Raw genomic sequence first — 18,877 nt, 5'->3', positions numbered from 1 at the left:
CTCGGGCATCCCCATGACTAGATGACCTCTCTCTCTAGAACTCGGGGATTCCCCGTGACAAGGTGACCTCTCTCTCTCTCTAGAACTCGGGGATTCCCCCTGACAAGTGACCTCTCTCTCTAGAAATCGGGATCCCCCTGACAAGGTGAACTCTCTCTCTCTCTAGAAATTGGGGATTCCCCTTGACAAGGTGAAGTCTCTAAAACTCGGGGATCCCTCCTGACAAGGTGAACACTCTCTCTAGAAATCGGAGATCCCTCCTGACAAGGTCAACTCTCTAGAACTTGGGGACTCCCCCTGACAAGGTGAACTCTCTCTCTAGTAATTGGGGATTCCCTGTGACAAGGTGAACTCTCTAAAACTCGGGGATCCCCGTGACTAGATGACCTCTCTCTCTAGAACTCGGGGATTCCCTGTGACAAGGTGACCTCTCTCTCTAGAAATCGGGGATCCCCCTGACAAGGTGCCCTCTCTCTCTAGAACTCTGGGATTCCCCATGACTAGATGACCTCTCTCTAGAACTCGGGGATTCCCTATGACAAGGTGACTTCTCTCTCTAGAACTCGGGGATTCCCCATGACTAGATGACCTCTCTCTAGAACTCGGGGATTCCCTACGACAAGGTGACTTCTCTCTCTAGAACTCGGGGATTCCCCATGACTAGATGACCTCTCTCTAGAACTCGGGGATTCCCTACGACAAGGTGACTTCTCTCTCTAGAACTCGGGGATTCCCCATGACTAGATGACCTCTCTCTAGAACTCGGGGATTCCCCGTGACAAGGTGACTTCTCTCTCTAGAACTCGGGGATTCCCCGTGACAAGGTGACTTCTCTCTCTAGAACTCGGGGATTCCCCGTGACTAGATGACCTCTCTCTAGAACTCGGGGATTCCCTACGACAAGGTGACTTCTCTCTCTAGAACTCGGGGATTCCCCATGACTAGATGACCTCTCTCTAGAACTCGGGGATTCCCTACGACAAGGTGACTTCTCTCTCTAGAACTCGGGGATTCCCCATGACTAGATGACCTCTCTCTAGAACTCGGGGATTCCCCATGACTAGATGACCTCTCTCTAGAACTCGGGGATTCCCTACGACAAGGTGACTTCTCTCTCTAGAACTCGGGGATTCCCCATGACTAGATGACCTCTCTCTAGAACTCGGGGATTCCCTATGACAAGGTGACTTCTCTCTCTAGAACTCGGGGATTCCCCATGACTAGATGACCTCTCTCTAGAACTCGGGGATTCCCTACGACAAGGTGACTTCTCTCTCTAGAACTCGGGGATTCCCCATGACTAGATGACCTCTCTCTAGAACTCGGGGATTCCCTACGACAAGGTGACTTCTCTCTCTAGAACTCGGGGATTCCCTGTGACAAGGTGACTTCTCTCTCTAGAACTCGGGGATTCCCTGTGACAAGGTGACTTCTCTCTCTAGAACTCGGGGATTCCCCATGACTAGATGACCTCTCTCTAGAACTCGGGGATTCCCTGTGACAAGGTGACTTCTCTCTCTAGAACTCAGGGATTCCCCATGACTAGATGACCTCTCTAGAACTCGGGGATTCCCTATGACAAGGTGACTTCTCTCTCTAGAACTCGGGGATTCCCCATGACTAGATGACCTCTCTCTAGAACTCGGGGATTCCCTGTGACAAGGTGACTTCTCTCTCTAGAACTCGGGGATTCCCTGTGACAAGGTGACTTCTCTCTCTAGAACTCGGGGTAACTATCTTCCATCTTATGCTCCTTTGTGTGCACAGCAACCTTCAGGAAAGGAAACCACAGGAACAGAAGGGTAGAACCACAGAGCCGAGTGTAGAGCCGGGTCTAGGAACGACCGCGTCGTTGGACAGTGCGGTTCCTGACCGCACTGGCGACTAATAAAGAGGAATGCCGTCCCCGTCTCCTTATCTAGGTTAGTAAGCACATCGGTCAGCAGCTCACCCTTCTGGACGATTTTGTCCAAAATGCTGAAGTAATTCTTCTGGGCGACGCCGCTCAGCGAGGTCAGCTGGGATTTCGCGATGAGCTGCAGGAGCTGCCACGGGAGAGGATGCATCAGCTGATGGGGAGGCAGGAGCCACGCTGGCCCCTGGCCTGTCACCGTCCTCAGAGCAGTGATTTCCGAGGGTGGACGCGGACTCGAGGGGCGGATCCAAGGCGATTTTCACCTCAGGCAAGTCTCCTGAATGCGTCCTTACAGTGTGCTGGGCCGCACCTTTGGCCGCCACCGGCCCTCTCCCCTTTACGCTCTCTCTCCCTCTCATTCTTCCTCATTTGCCCGCTCCTGTCCCTCCGTCCATACCGGCGTCTCTCTGGCCCCTGGCCCACCCACCGCCACCTCCCATGACAGCCCCTTCTGATTCCGGCACCGCCACGGGGGTCTGCCTGCACAGTCTCACCCCCTCCGGCGGGGGCGCCACAGGCTCTCCACGCCCCCCTCCGACTCTGCTCTGAGAGACGCGCGCTCCCTCCTGCAGGGCCTGTTCGGCAGGGCCCCCCCCCCCCCCGCCGACCCACAAACGGGATTCTCTGGGGGCCACAGCCAGGCCTCCCCGTCGCCGGCACGAGTGTCTGCTGGTGGCCCCCACACCTGCCCCCGACCCGCGGTCGGAACATGTCTGTTCCCGGCTTCCTGCACCGTCTCTGCCCCATCTCGGCTGCTTTCCGCAAGCGTGAAGCCACCTCCGAGTGCGTGAACACCCGCCTCCTGTCTCCCGGAACGTGGATTTTCCACCCTCCCTCCAGTTCACCGTGCCGGTGTCCAGAGGGAGAAAAGGAATCCAGGGAGGCCGCGAAAGTGCAAACCAGGCGTTACAAGGATGACAACCACGTGATCATCTTCGGGGGCAAATCATCCTCCCATCTCTAACATGCTTACACATGTGTGCTCCGCTGCCATGATCACAGACACACACACACACACATACACACACACACACACACACACACGTCAGGGCGGGGCCTACAGGTCCTAGCCGATCAAACCAGACGTGTCTGAGACGATCCAGCCCCTCGGCTCCTGCTCCTGATCTGATCACTGCTGAGCATCTTCCTAGTTTGAAAGTCCTCACAGCCAGCACTGTGGGGCTGAACAACACCCGCTTGCTCCTGAGTTTAGAACCACATTAGAATTCGGGCCAACTGGGAGGAAGGGATGGGCTCTGTTCCAGGAAGTGCTGCACCAGTGACAGGTCTCCAGCCACCGCGGCCTCCCAGACCTCGCGCCACGGCCCTGCAGACAACCTGCCCGTGTGGCATCGCTAATAAACACAGGTTCCCACTGCCACAACACGGGGCCTCGGAGACACAGACCAGCCATGCAGACACACGTCTCTTCTGCTCCCCAGAGCACAGAGGGAGGAGGAGGGAAGGACCCCAGCCCAGCAGTCTGTCCATGTCCCTCAATGCCACTGTGAGGTTTCCAAGTCAGCCAGACTCCCGGGGTGCGTGATGAAGGGCTCCAGGGGCAGTTTGATGGGGTGCGGCCACAGACGCGAAGGAGGCTCGCAAAGGGAGTGCCGCCCACTCTTCACTTTTACACAGAGAAGTAACAGCTATTTTTATCTCTACACAGTATCAACTGAGACAACTCCTGTAAGTGAAGTGTCTCCGGGGTCCTCAGCAACCTCAGAGCAGAGAACACGCTGAGGCCAAGCTGGAGGCCTCCTGCCCTCATGAGCGCTCCTTCCCTGTGGGGACCAGGGTCCATGGGGCTGCGTCTTCCCAAGCACCCCCCCCCCCACCACCACCACGGTTTTCCACTGTCGTGTAAAATATCCACATGAGACAGACCGGGCCATCACTCACAGGGGCTGGAGGATGGATGGACACCTGCCAGAGACCAGCACATGGGCCTGTGCAAACCCAAGGAAAACCAGAGCAGCCATGGTAACGGGTGACAAGTGACACTTCAGGCTGGAATGGTAATTAGGGGTGTCCGGGGGGCTTGGTCAGTTAAGCGTCCGACCCTTAGTTTTGGCTCAGGTCACGATCTCACGGTGAGTTCGAGCCCCTCATCACGCTCTGCACTGGCAGGGTGAAGCCTTCTTGGGATTCTCTCTCTCTGCACCTCTCCCGCTCATGTTCTGCCTCTCAAAATAAAACTTAAAATGGTAATTAAGATAAAAGGGCAAAAGACACAATTTACAAAAAAATATGATGAAACAGCATTTAGTTAGATATACAAAGAAAATCTGTTGCAAATTTAATGAAAGTTTGGTGGTTTTTTTTTTTTTTAATGTTTATTATTTTTGAGAGAGAGACAGAGAGACAGACAGCAAGCAGGGGAGGGGGCAGAGAGAGAGGGAGACACAGAATCAGAAGCAGGCTCCAGGCTCTGAGCTGTCAGCACAGACCACAACCCACAGACCACAAGATCATGACCTGAGCTGAAGTCGGCCGTCCAACCGACTGAGCCACCCAGGCGCCCCAATGAAAGTTTGTTACAGAGATTTTTATGTATCTCTTCAAATTTGAAAATTCAAAATGAGAAAGATTTGGAAGGATTAACATAACCACCAAATCTTGTTTAAATACAAGCAGAGAAAAATTACATCCTTCAAATAGAGAATGTGGATTTTTCTCATGGGTCAAGAGAACCCTTACAAAAGTCAATTACGAAAATGGCCACAAAGGAAAATGCAACACATTTCAAAGGCACAGAGCACTTAGGGGTCCAACTCTGTCAGAATGTAACAAAACTAAAACTGAATTCAGCTAAATAAAGCACCAGGGTGCACTCCTGATTAACCATGGCTCCGAGAGAAAGCTCAAGGCTCCACACATACAGGTATTTCTGAATGATCACAAGAGCGCAGGGAGGTGCAGAAAGACCAACAAAAAGGGCCAATAAGTTTCCTGTTTAAACGAAGTCTATTACAGACTTTTACATGGGACACTCTTCACGGGCACAGCTACGCCACTGCTCCACCAGCACGTTCACAATCACTGGAAAGCAGAGTGATGACCACAGACACTGTCTGTGGGGCCTGACGTCACTGGCCTCTTACCGCACCCTGGGGCGGGGGGGCATGACTGGGACCGTCCACAGAGATCAGGAAAGTGACATCACAGGGAGCAGAGCCAGGACCTGTGCACAGGCATCTTTCAAACCCAGGCCGTTGCCCCCAACTGCCAGGTTCAAACAGCCCTCAGCGACTTAGAATTTCATGATCTGATTTTTAGAAGTCTTCTCAATTTCACAGCATTTAACAATATAGGAGCATGGCCGAAACTCTGTGAGAGCAGAGAGTTCTAACCAGATGTCACAGGCAGGAGCAGAACCGTCACCCTAACCCTGGATGCGACAGAGCAGTCTGTGCAGAATCCCAGGGAGGGCGTCTGGCAGACGCGGCCAAGGCCTGGGACCCCGTCCCTCTGCTCAAGGGCCAATGGGCCTCACAGTTGACACAGGCTGCATTAAAACCAAGCCTCCCATTTGGGAACCGGCTTGAGCAGATGGTTTGTGAGTCAGGATTTCTACTGCTTGCATTATCCCTTTTCTCCACTTTCCTTGGACTAATATCCCATGGACTCTCATCTTACTCACAGATTTCTCGAACCGGCAGAAAGAAAGACTGCTATTTCATCTATGTTATACTGTTACACAATTTATAATCTTCCTCATTAAAGGGAGCCTTGGCAGCTCTGATTCTCACACAGGTCATCTCACTGACAGGATCAGCGTGTGGACAGTTGAAGATTAAAGCCGAGGCCGCAGCCCATAGACCCAGGAGAACGACATTGCGGATTTCTAGGTGATGTGCATTCACTGGGAGGACTCACTGTCTCAAGAACCAAAGCCTATGTTCCCAGTGCACTACCATGACCATCAGTTTATGCTATATTGCTTTAAAATGTCAGAGCTACAAGGTCGAATTTAATTTTACTGCGAACAAAATGTCAAGCTAGTTGACGAGCGCTTCCTTCGACTGAAAGCAGGTGTCTCACAGGTGAAAGCAGGTGTCTCACAGAATACCGATATAAAACAGGAGTTTCTCAAAGTTATATGCTTTCTGATACTGTTTTAGTAATATACAATTTTAAACAAAAGACACAAACAATAAAACTACTTGCCAACAGTAAGAGAAGGATAAACAGGAAGGGTGTTGGGGACACAGCAGTGAGCAAAGCAGACCAAGTCCCCACGCTCCTGGGGCTCCAGATGGGAACCTGGGCGGTGATGACTGAGGCTCAGAGGCTCTGAAGCAATGACCAGACGGGCACACACAGGCTGCCCACGCAGGAGCCAGACGCTGACCGGAGGGCAGGGACCAGCCACACTGAACTGGCCGGAAATGTGGCTTCACCACCAGACAGCACAAGTGTTTACTGCACAGTGTGAATGGAATCTGCTTTACAAGAGTCTCTGAAATGCTGGTTTGGTGGGTTTCCAAATGTGTGCTTAATTTTCTTAAGTAGAATTCTCAAAATCCCACTAAATCTAAGTCTTTATCTTAAAGAAGGTAAGCTCATAAAACTGACCAGAAATGCATCTACTTATACATGATTTACAAATGGGATAAATGGAAACTGAGCTGGATTATGGACCAGGTATTAAGAACCGTTCACTCACCAGGGGTCAAATGTAAGCAGCATCTTGACTTGTCCTTATTTCTTCATCAATAAGGAAACTTCTCAGGCCATATTATGAAATAATAACTGTGGACAGTCACTTAATGAGAGAAAAATTACTAGTAAGTGAAAACATTTCAGTTTGCATTGATTTTCTGGGAGTGAAGAAATTTAATAGCTCAATAAATTATGGTAAGGCTCTTTAGTAACAGGCCAGGACAATTTTCACAAACTATTAAAACAAGAAGAAGGTGTTTGTGGATTACAGCCAGGATTTCAGAGCAGTCTGCCATCACCGATAACCAACCAGCCTGACACTGGCATACGGCAGCCCCCTCATGACGAGAGAGCAGACAGTGGTGACGAAGGACCATGGTTTCTCAAGTATGCAAACAGCTGGGCGGTGTGGGAGACGTGAGTGCTGGTGCACACGGGCGTCAGCCCAGAGCAGGAAGTGCTGTCCTGCTCCCCAGCTGCGTGGACAGTAAAGTCAAGACCTGCCCTGGTGCAGGAGGAGGGGGCCGACCCCGTCCCGCACTTGGAGCCCTACGATACGCAGCCCATACCCGCTCACAGGTCTCCCTGGGGGCCCCACCAGCACGCGGGTGCAGAAGGGATGCTCAGCTCAGCCTCTGTTCCACGTCAGCCACAGGCGTTGGACACACACAGCACCTAAAGTTAATTTTTCTTCTCCTTCATAAAGTTGAGTGAATGAAGCTCAGATAAACAACACTTACTCCTCAAAATCAGACTGAAATTTTGAAAAATTATTAATCTAGATATGAAAACATTTCAATTTTTAAAAATTTATTTTAATGTTTATTTATTATCGAGAGACAGAGAGAGAGCATGAGCATGGGAGGGGCACAGAGAGGAGGAGACATGGAATCCCAAGCAGGCTCCAGGCTCTGAGCTGTTAGCACAGAGCCCAATGCCGAGCTCGAACTCACAGACCACGAACGAGATCATGACCTGAGCCAAAGTCGGACGCTTAACCGACTGAACCACCCAGGCACCCCTACATTTCAAATATTTCTTCACAGATAATCCCAAGAATGGCTTACCCCGTTACCTACAGGACTGGAGAGGACAACTGAGTCTGAATTTGTTTTTTAGAGGATACTGAATTTTCATTCCTGCCAAGGTGAGAATGAAGGCTATACCCCCACTCCAACTGCTTACTTTCACTTTGGCAACAGAAACAGTCCATAATTGAACACAAAACTTTTATTCAGAAGACGTGTAATAATTATTCATTAGTCTCAATTTAAATTTGCTAATTTTAGGGAAACAAAGGGATCTCATGGAATATCAAGAAGTACAAACTCTGAATTTCTTTTACAAATTTTCAAGGAAACCATCACTGAATGCCACTGGAAACCTAAGGAAACAATGAAGCATTTCACATCTGGTTTATTTTAACAACACTGACGAGGACGGACTGCTCAGCATCAATTACGGGAGATCACCCGACTGACAACTCCAAGACAATCCTCTTAGCTGCTGATGTAGGAAGCATTGCTACAAACATTTAAAGCAGCACAGAAACATCAAGCAGTGGCTCCTGCGGGCAAAGCTGACTGTATCAGTGCAGGTCATGAAGCCCCACGAACCCCTCTCTGGGGCACACACACCCCATGAACGCCTTGGGGCACATGCACTCCTTGAGCCCCTCTCTGGGGCGCACACACGCACCCCGCGAGCCCCTCCCTGGGGTGCACGCACCCGCTGGGCAACAAGGAAAGCGCCTCCCGGCCAAGCGTGTGGAGGCCCTGCATCTCCACGGAGAAGGTGGCAGCTAGCAGAATGGAGCTGGTGGGGTTGGTGGGAGCAGGGGAGGCGGGGGGAAGGGGGGGGGGGGGTCCTGGGGTGAAAACCCAGACCGCAACTGGGAAAGGGCAGGAGAGCTGGCGTGGGCAGAAAAGGTGCTGGAGGGCCAGTTCTGTGCCTTTGCTTTTACTGGAAGGTGGGCATAAGCGAGGGGTCTTTGGAGGGGGATGTGAAGGGCAGGGGGGCAGGTGAGAAGGCAAGGATTCTCGCTGGGCAATGATGGAGCCGGGAGGCCCTGTGGGCAGGAGGAGCCACTGAGGCTGGGAGCACTGCCCCTGGGGGCCTCCCCCACCACCTCCCCAGGTCACCAGGTCCCTATGACACTGCCCCCGGGGGCAACAAGGACACGCCCAGTACTGCCAACTGCATGAAACCACGGCAGTTGGCAGTGGACAGTACGTTTTAATTTTACACGTATGCATTTTTTTTATGTGTTAGGGAGAAAATTCAGTTTCACAGGTTTACTGTTTAGGATGAGGCTAAAGTAGGTATTTTCATTTTCAGAAAGATGAAGGACGTGTGAAGAAAGGTTCTTGAGCAGATAAGAGTGCAGCATACAGAGAAAAAAGTTCATGAGGGGTTTGAGCAACGGAAATGCAGGCGTCTGACCGCAGTCCACGGACCCTCCCCCGTCACAGCACCTGGCCCAGTTCTGGAAATGTCTGAGCCTGACCACACAGAGCCCTTTTCTCCCCCACCACCCCCCGTCTCTGCCTGGCTGCCAATTTCCAGTACCCCAGCACAAGTGAACTCTCTGGTCGGGGGCGGCGGAGGGGGGGGGGCGGTTGTTAAGAATGGCTAGGACGAAACAACACAGCAGGATCCGAACTTTGGGAGACCACCATGAGGGGACACCTGGGTGGCTCAGTCGGTTAAAGCGTCCGACTTCAGCTCAGGTCATGATCTCGCAGTTCGTGGGTTCGAGCCCCGCATCTATCTGGCTCTGTGCTGACAGCTCAGAGCCTGGAGTCTGCTTCAGATTCTGTGTCTCCCTCTCTCTGCCCTTCTTCCGCTCATACTCTCTCAAAAATAAATAAATATTAAAAAAAAAAAAAAAAAGGGAGAGAGAGAGAGAGACAAAGAGCACCATGGGGAAATACCTACAGGAAAACAGACCCTCGTGCAGACGTATGGTTTTCCTGGACCCTGGATTCTTGCCACTGTGACGGGGCTGGGTCACATGCCAGCACCTCACCTGGAGAAGAGGTGAGCAGCAGCCACGCCCCGATGGCCAGTGTGTACACCTGGGTGACAACTCAGAACACACTCTGGCCCTGGTGCTGGAAACTCCCGGCCTTGGGGCCCCATGTGCTGGTCACTCTCGATGCCCTGGCCAACTGTGACCACGGCCAAACCAAGCAGGTACCATTACCTCAGGTGTCAAGTTATTTAACCCCCAACATTCTTGCCCTTGTACTCACGCTTTTAATTTCCTAAGAGCTGTTACTAGGGAAATATTTCCAATGTGTCACAGCCCTATTTAAAAACCCAAAATTAACAGCATCACAAACCATCGCTTACACTTTGCCTACAACATTACAGGTGATACGTGCTCTTTTTGAGCCAAGACAGAAACTCCTTCTACGAGTAACAATCCACACTCAAGGCCTCTGTGGAGATCTACTCTGATGAACCCCTTTCTCCTACCAGCTTGCTGCCTGTTGTCACACTTACGACAAACACCAAGTACAAAACGCATGTGACATCATCAGGTCAGAGTCTCACGAAAGACCTGCTCTTCCCTCTGTCCCTCTGACTGCAATGACCCCAACAGACCAGACTGCCCGGTGCATGTGACCCGTGAACCCACAGTGCAGGGCGGCCCAGAAGAAAGCACGTGGGACACGGGGCACCCAAAACCCCCGTTATTTCTGTTTTCTCCTCAATGCCTCCCCGTGTTCTCTGCTGCCATCTGCCCCACTGCCAGACGTGCTTAGACACCTGTACACCCGTCACCTCAAAAACCAGGCAATAAAGTGTCATCAAAATGGCTTTTGAAACAGAAGACTTACCTTGACCACGTAATTGAACCTCCGAATATCCTGAATTGCACTGGAGAAGTCTAAGCGATTAAAAGCCTCTCCCAAAGTACAATAGCCGTGCCTCTGGAAACAGACACAGAACAGCTGAAATCCATAATTAGTCAATTAGTCAAAATCAACTCAGTTAATGTGAATGAGTCAGTGCAAATTTTTTTTGAACTTCGGCAAAGGGCATTTGTTTTTATGATTTATTCCATATTCGGATGAACGTGGAGCGAAACAGCAATGCTCAGTGGAAGCCATTTATACTCAAGACGTGACACGCCGCCATTTTATACCACTGTTGACACAAATATTACATATCTTGTTGATTTCTCCTGCTGGAACACGTGGGGGGCTGAAGTCACAATGCAATGTGTATCATGAAGCACCTACATCTGCCGGGCTGTCGTGAAGACCGGAGGGTTACAGAGGCCCGGGTTGAGGCGCCCAATCCCCCCGCAGCCCCAGAAGGCGTTCAGCCACACAGGACAGAGGACAAGGCCCAGGGCTGAGGGCACTACGTGTAATTTCCAAGTGGGGGCAGGGGATATGGGGCACCGAAACCCAGGAGCTGATCATCAGACCCACACGGCCCAGAGTACAAGGAAACAGGTGAATTACGGAATCGTTTTCAGTACTGAAAGCAGTGCCATGTAGCTCAGCTGTCTGTCCTTCACAACGCACCTGACACTCTACAGTCTGTACAGACCCGAACCGTGGGTTTCAGGAGTCAGTTCCACTCGATCTTCTGTGTCTCAAGTACCGAGAGTATAGATTTTTTCAATTCACAGTTGTGGGGTTAGATGAGCTGCTGATAACCCTGGAAACACGAGGTGGCACCCTCTCCCTCTCATCCTAACGAGGCAGGAAGGGGCTGGCAGAGCAGGATCTGATGGAAGATGCCCCGCAAAGGAGGATTTGGTTTTGCGCCCGAACCCCAAGCCCAGTCCTACTGTGTGCAGAACCCCAAGCCCAGTCCTACTGTGTGCAGAACCCCAAGCCCAGTCCTACTGTGTGCAGAACCCCAAGCACAGTCCTACTGTGTGCAGAACCCCAAGCACAGTCCTACTGTGTGCAGAACCCCAAGCACAGTCCTATTATGTTCACACACAATACTTGTTATTAAGGAACACAATAGTCGTTGTTAAGGAGTATCTGCTACAGGCACAATATTTTCCTGGGAGTTGTGCAGGAAGCAAAGAGTAATTATAGATTATAATCTGAAATCAATCACTGCTGATACTTCCACATTAATTCCTTTGTCTTCTCAATCAACACAGCTCTAAATGCCTATATGGCCTCAGACGCCTTTCCAGGTAGCCACCATGTCACAACAGCCTCTTCTATTCTGAGGAATTAAATCTGATTCACAGACTGCAGAACACAGTTTGGACCACATGAGCCCACCCACCCGTGTGGGGGCCCAGAACCACACGCGGAGCCACAAACAGGCTGTGGGGCAGCCACAGCTGGCGCTAAATGTACAGATGCACGCCGCCGTGCAGGGAGAGGGGCTGGCTGTGAGTCACGACCCCACACCCTCCTGAGATGGCCTGTGTCCCTGCCACACCTCTGCAGACTCATGACAAACTCCCCCTGTTGTTTACGTATCCCAAACGGATGTGTGTTCTGTAGTCAGTGCGGTAATATAGAGCAAACGAAAAATTAAACAGCCTTTCAGAAGCTCACGCTACTCAGATTCTGCCACAGGCTCTTCTGATGGTGTCTCACTCAGAGTGGGTGTGAGCTGAGCACTGTCTCAGACCACATGTGACAGTATGAACCAGCACCCGATAGGGCCAATGGATCTTCTGTTTCAGAAGCCAACCTGGAAGCCTATCGGGAGCCGGGCTAGTTTCAGAACATCCACTAATAACACCTCTGGAACATTTAACTTAAATATATACTAAACATCTGCTCCCTAAATTATTCTCCCACCAGCGGCAGGATAAGGCAAATTCGGATTCTGAGAATGCAAAAGGAAGGAGGCTTCCCTGGATACTAAACAGACAAAACGGAAGCACAGTTGAAGTCAACTGTTTATGGCTCAAGGAAAAGCTGCAGCCAACTAGAGGACAGGAGGGGCGTGGCTCACCCTGCTCCCGAAGCTCAGACTTGACCACAATGTCCTGCTCGTACTCGACGGGGCGGTGCGCACCAAGGCTCCCACCAGCCACGGCACACGACAACAAGGATACACATCCCACCAGTACCACAGGTTCTCATCAACAGTTTCTGGGGAGTCATGGGGAAAAACGTCAAACTGTCTGAAGGTCCACACTTGTTCCGAAACAGCCCTTCTGCTGATTCAGATCTGTACTGGCACTAACCACACACCGCATGTGCACAGGTACATACACGTGTGCACACACGCACGCGCACACGCGAATCACCGCTTCAAAGATCCTATGTTTTCACCTACTAGAATGTGAACTGTAGATTCATACTGGAAAAGAAATTGTTTATTTAATAGGACATTATGTATTCAACAGAAACAATACCAAATATACTCTTACTTAAAACAGAATACTTACTTCTCTCGTGCTTTCTTTATGGACATAGATCCATTTCTCACGATAAAAACCTAGAATAAAAATTAACTTTGTTTTTAAAACCTGGCAAATCATTCAAAGTGAAGATTTTTAAGGAACTTCCAACAATTGCACATGCTAACAAAATTATGTGACTCATCACATAGATAAGAGATGCTTTCACCTGGTTAAACGTAAACAGAGCTACTTTGTTTCCTAACATCAGTGTAAGAGATGCTGAAACACCTTTACATGAAAAATTATTTAAGACAGCACCACGTCTTAGTAACTTAGAAGAAAATAGCATCTTAACAACGGCAGTAATACCAAAACATAAGACTATAAAAATGTGATTGTTAATTCTTACGTCTCCTAATAAAAATTCTTCTTTTATTGCCTTTTTCATATACCTCAAATCCCAGAGCTTCAAGGACCATGATGATGCTGGTATCTATAAGACCCTATCTTGGTCAGTAGCCTGATTACCCGCAAACTGTTCTCATGCCTCCCTCTGTGCTGCAGAGCAGAGCGGCGCCTGTCAGCCTGTCACGTAGGCGAGGTACTGCCACCAGGCTCCCAGATCCATCCCCCCCCGCCCCCAGCCTACACACTTCTGGGTGTTCCTGATCCACCTCTGCCTGGGGTCTCCTGGACACAAGCCCACACTCAAGGCATCCTGCGGTCCAGCCTCCTTGTGTGGGAGCGAGCTGGTGCACTGAACCACGAACATGCTCAGGCATTCAGACGTATGAGCTGTTCTGGGGGCTTTGTTAGCTTTTGTTGTTGCAAAGCTTACTAAAGAAATGGTTAAGCTGTGAACAGTCTGATGGTCATTCGCATATCACCTCTTATTTCTTAAGACAGCACTGTCAAAACGCTGTAGTATATCAGTAATGGTAAACATGTAAAAAGTCATAAAATTATTAATAAAAGTGATCTTACATTGAGTATTTGTATCGTTTCTAAAATGATCCTTTTTCCTCTTTTTGGATGTGTATTCCTGCTCTTCATTACTGAATATTTCTTCATCGTCACTATTTAAGATACTGAAATAAAGACACATTTTATTAGACACTTTTACAGGGATTATCTTCATTTGACTTTTCTTTTATTAAAAAAAAAGATAATATTGGCTTGCAATTCAGAAGACCAAAATAAAGATTGTGTTAAATTCTGAAAGCAACCAGTAACTTTCAAAAGCAGCATATCACAGGTTTGAAATTACAAGGCTAATGCCTCGTGTATTTTTTGATTTGAGAAATCTGAGATTTCTCCTGGTTCTTTTGAAAATGTGCTACCAGGAAGGACCAAATATGTTTCAGACTCTCTCTGGCTCAACCAAGGTGGTTTCAGACTTCAGAGCACTTTACTACAACACAGAGATCATAAACGCTCTGGAGAAATGGTAACGGGGGAACATGATGGCCAGCACTGATGTGATTTGCCATTTCCCTGCTCTGGTGTTGAGGACACACACTCAACATGTCTGTTGGCCTCCCACATGTTCCAAGACTTCCCCAGAACCACTACCGCACAGGAGCATTTTCTTAGCATCAACCAAATAACGCTGTTAGGGCACCTAACTGAAGCCAGGGGAATGAAAATGTTCCTTTCTCCACTTTAAATACATCTAATTAAGAGCTTCCCAATTTTTCTTTTCTTTTTGGGTAAAACACGGAAACAAAATTTAAAGAGGTAACCTAACAACCTGAACACACTTTCTTTCAAAAGATAATTTATAGTTATAAAAATAACATAAAATAGCTTAAAACGCCTCAAGAGTAAAGACGCACACAATTTTTATTTTCAACACACTGGCGTTGGGTTGATTTTGGTCTGCAATCAGGGAAAGGCTGGCTGGCGGAGGTCCCGGCCCAATTCCCAAGCTGAGGACTAATACCACTGCTTCCCCAGCTCGCTCAACAAGAAGGCTGCATGAGGCTCCTTTCACTAACCAGCTGCATGTGCCAAGGGAATCCATTCATCACAGTCAAAACAGACTTAAACCTCACTGCGGATAGTTGTAAATCATCAAGATGAGCACAAGTGTGTTTACAAAAACATGTAAAAGCTTTCCATTCAGCGCGGGCGTTAAATAACACCAACTCGTCGAAGCTGGTTGGTCCTTGTGTCACATCTTTGATCTTACACTGGCTGGTTGTCATTGATTCAGATCCTGAACACAGAAGCTTTCAAAGCTGTGCAGCTTGGCTTTTCTAACTACAATCTCGACCACACCAAGGAAAAGCATACAGCTGCTCTTCTCCACAAAGTATGCCCCAGGAACGACAGAGGCAGCACAGGGGGAGCAGAGGAGGCAGGCCTGGGTGGCACCCCAGACTCTGCCCTGGAGGGTGGCCCCCAGATCCTCCTACACCTGTAGGGAGGAATGGTCCCCTTTCATTCGTGGGACACATGGGCAGGACTGGTTGCATGAGCCATGTCCTTCCAGCAGGTGGACCACAGGTGGTGTGGACTGGGGCCCCTGGGCTCCCCACACTGGAGTACACAGAACATGGAGTCAACCTGCTTGGCTGTGTGGGCAGTGAAGGAGCCCAGCAGACCTCGGTCAGGCCCCCGGGATCTGCACCAGACACGGCACCACCCCGCCACATCTCACACCTAGTAGGACAGCTACTATAAACCAACCCAGAAAATAACAAGTGTTGACAAGGACACAGAGAAACCAGAGCCCCCTGTGCTGGTGGGAATGAAAAAGGGCAGCCTCTTTAGAAAACACATATTCGCAGTGATTCTTCGAGAAAGTAAGCACAGATTGATGGGACGGCCCAGCAGTCCCACTGCACAGCGTGTGCCTGAACGATGTGAGTCTCCAGGACATGTCTGCACGCCCACACTCATGGCGGCTGGAAGATGAAAGCACCTCACGCCTGTGCACATGCAGATGGACAAGCCAAACGAAACATGGTCCACACACACAGTGCAGCATTATTTGGCTTAAAGCAGAAGGAAATCCTGGCACACCCTAGATGGTAGGTGAGCCCTAAGGATGTCATAGGAGGTGAAGGAGGCTGGTCATAAAAGGACAAACCTCGAGTGATTCCGAGTCTCTGAGGGACACAGGGCCATGGAACACGCAGAGTCAGAAAGCAGAGTGCACCTGCTGGGCTGGGGAGGGGGTGGGGATTCACTTACTAGGAACCCAGCCTCTATCCTTGAGGGTGAGCAGGGAGGGAGTAGGGACAGCTGCAAAGCCGCAGGAACACGAGGCCACCACACATCGACCCTCTCTTCACCTACTGCTCAGCCCCCTCACCCACCTCCGATTAAACAGTGTAAACCCCAGTGGGACATGATCTCAGGAGCAAGCAGGCCAGGATGATACCCAGTCCCACTGTGACTGGTGTCCTCACGGAGGAGCTCTGGCCAGCCACCTGGCACGTCCCCGTGTGCACACCGCTGCTGGCGGCCCCTGCTGCTCCCATCGCCTGGACAAGTCATACATCCAACCCAGAAGCCCATCTGGAACTGCATCTGCGTCACCAACTCCCTGCCCCTTCTGATTCACCCAGTCTTCCCCCCACCAGCACGCTACAGACCTACAGCGATCGACCACGCACACCGCCCCCTTCCGCCCCACCCAATGTGCCGCACATCTCCAGTGTGCACCCATTTTCCTCCCGCCAAGGGTGCTGCAGGTCTCCAGTGTTCACCCCATCTTCCCTGATCATGCTACAGATCTCCTGTGCGCACCCCGTCTTCCTCCCAGCACACCACAGATCTCTGGTGTGCACCCAGTCTTCCCCCCAGAGCACCACAAATCTCCCATGAGCACCCGGTCTTCCCTCCAGTGCACCACAGATCTCCGGTGCACACCCTGTCTTCCCCCCAGCACACCACAGATCTCCGGTGTGTGCCCTGTTTTCCCTTGAGTACAATACAGACTTACAGAATTCAAGGTGACGTGTACCTTTTCTCATTCCTAGGACTTTCCTTAGGAACTGTAGCGCCTGCTCTGATCCCACTGCCTGAAATGAGAACCTTATATAAACCAGGTGTGTCCACTATTGCATTGGGTTGATTAGAGGCCCTCCAGAACATGTCCAAGTGCTGACCCCGGCATCTGCGGTTGTGACCCTAACTGTCCTCATGAAGGTTTTGTGCCCCTTGTCCAGCTCTTCTTCCTCTAGTGAGAACATTCGTTTGCTTGATGTTGTTCAAGAGACCCCTTAACCTAACCTCATTTTTGAAAACCACCTGGGTGTTTTCCATTCCCGTCTTCCATGTCGCGGTGTTCTTCTGCAACCGCTCCCCTGGTGTGGAGTCCCTCCGTTCCTGTACTCTTCAGCTCTGACTGGTTCTTTTTTATATTTTTTGCCTCTGCTGAAGGTCACACCGAGTTCATCCACCCTTCTCTCCAGCTGAGTGAGCACATTTACGGCTGTTACCTTCAACTCTTCATCAGACACATTGCTTACCACTGTTTCATTTAGTCCTTTCACCAAGGTTTTGTCTTGTTCCTTCTTTTGGAACATATTCCTCACTCTCCCCCTTTTGCTTGACTTTGTGTTTTCCTGAATTAGGCTCATTGTCCTAAACTTGAGGGAAAGGTTCTGTGTATGATCACCCCCTGGGTAGACTATGTGTCTGGTGATGCTGGCTGACTGGACGGAGCTCTGGCCGGTGTGAGCTAGGGTCACGGGGCCCTCTAAGCAGGGGCTCCCTGGCAGGATGGCCAGAAATGGCAGCGGGCTGTGACAGCCCTGAGGCTCCCCGTGCAGCAGGGACTCTGGCAGGATGGCTGAAGTGGGCGTCAACCAGGGTGCCCCAGGCTGTGTACAGCCGGCAGGGTACCCCGGCAGAGTGGCCAGGGTCGGGGGAGTGCAGATGGAGGGTCCTGGGGACTGCAAGAGCAGAAGTGGGCACTGGCTGGGGTGGCCCCTGGGCTCTCCACACAGAGGGCATTGTGACAAGACAGCTGAAGGTGCTGTGGGTGCAGGCTGGTGCTTGGTGCAGGGGGTGCCCCTGTACAGTCTCTATCTTCTGTGGTGCAGAAGTTGTTCAGTCAGCCCTCAGCTCTTCCTCAGTAGGAATTGCTGGGTTAATAGTGGTGGGCTTGGGGTGTCCTGGAGGAGGTGAAGTCAGGGTCTCCCTATGTTGCCATCGTGGCCCAGAACCAATCCCGATCACAACCTAATTTGGAAAAAGGATCCCTGGTGACGTATTCAAGTGAAGGACCCCGAGATAAAAATCATCCTGGATTAACCACGTGGGCCCTAAATCCAATGGCTGGTGCCCTCATAAGAAGAGGAGAGGCCACAGGGAGACAGACAGGGACAAGGCTGTGTGACAGTGGAGACAGCAGCTGGAGTGATGTGGCCACAAGCCAAGAGATGCCAAGATTGCTGGCAAATGCCACAACCTGGAGAGCCCCCCCCCCCCAAAGCCTGTAGACACCTGCACTTTGGACTTCTGGCTTCCAAAACCATTAAAATCTCTGTTGTCTTGTCTTAGGCTGCTGATTTCATGGTTATGGCAGCCACAGAAAGTGAGGGCAGTTACCAATCTTTTAAAATTAGTTCAGGTTGGGGGCGCCTGGGTGGCACAGTCGGTTAAGCGTCCGACTTCAGCCAGGTCACGATCTCGCGGTCCGTGAGTTCGAGCCCCGCGTCAGGCTCTGGGCTGATGGCTCGGAGCCTGGAGCCTGTTTCCGATTCTGTGTCTCCCTCTCTCTCTGCCCCTCCCCCGTTCATGCTCTGTCTCTCTCTGTCCCAAAAATAAATTAAAAAAATGTAAAAAAAAATAAAAAATAAAAAAAAATAAAATAAAAAAAAATAAAATTAGTTCAGGTTGATATTAACCTTGAAAACACATATGTGCTATCAATTCTACTGTTAAATACAGAAGACACTGGGAGAGAAAAACTCTGCAGACACTGCCTCATGAGA

General features: G+C 50.4%; 1 protein-coding gene across 12 annotated transcripts in view; it reads right to left on the bottom strand.

Moving 5' to 3' along the window:
- FBXO25 (F-box protein 25) overlaps positions 1-18,877 on the bottom strand; it is a 54,296-nt gene that overhangs the window by 11,208 nt on the left and 24,211 nt on the right. For 7 of the 12 annotated variants that reach the window (XM_058719801.1, XM_058719791.1, XM_058719792.1 and 4 more), the window contains exons 3-6: positions 13,911-14,014; positions 12,972-13,021; positions 10,426-10,539; positions 1,952-2,045 (exon numbers count right to left, since the gene is read on the bottom strand). In XM_058719801.1, coding sequence (XP_058575784.1) covers positions 1,952-2,045; positions 10,426-10,539; positions 12,972-13,021; positions 13,911-14,014 — 362 coding nt within the window. Of the gene's footprint in view, positions 1-1,951; positions 2,046-10,425; positions 10,540-12,971; positions 13,022-13,910; positions 14,015-18,877 lie in introns of those variants that run through there. The other 5 variants (XM_058719796.1, XM_058719793.1, XM_058719795.1 and 2 more) reach the window with 3 other exon arrangements.

This window comes from Neofelis nebulosa, chromosome 3 (genome assembly GCF_028018385.1).
Source record: "Neofelis nebulosa isolate mNeoNeb1 chromosome 3, mNeoNeb1.pri, whole genome shotgun sequence".
NCBI lineage: Eukaryota > Metazoa > Chordata > Mammalia > Carnivora > Felidae > Neofelis > Neofelis nebulosa.
Note: the sequence above shows the minus strand (reverse complement) of the source record. Positions and strands in the feature narration are given on the sequence as shown.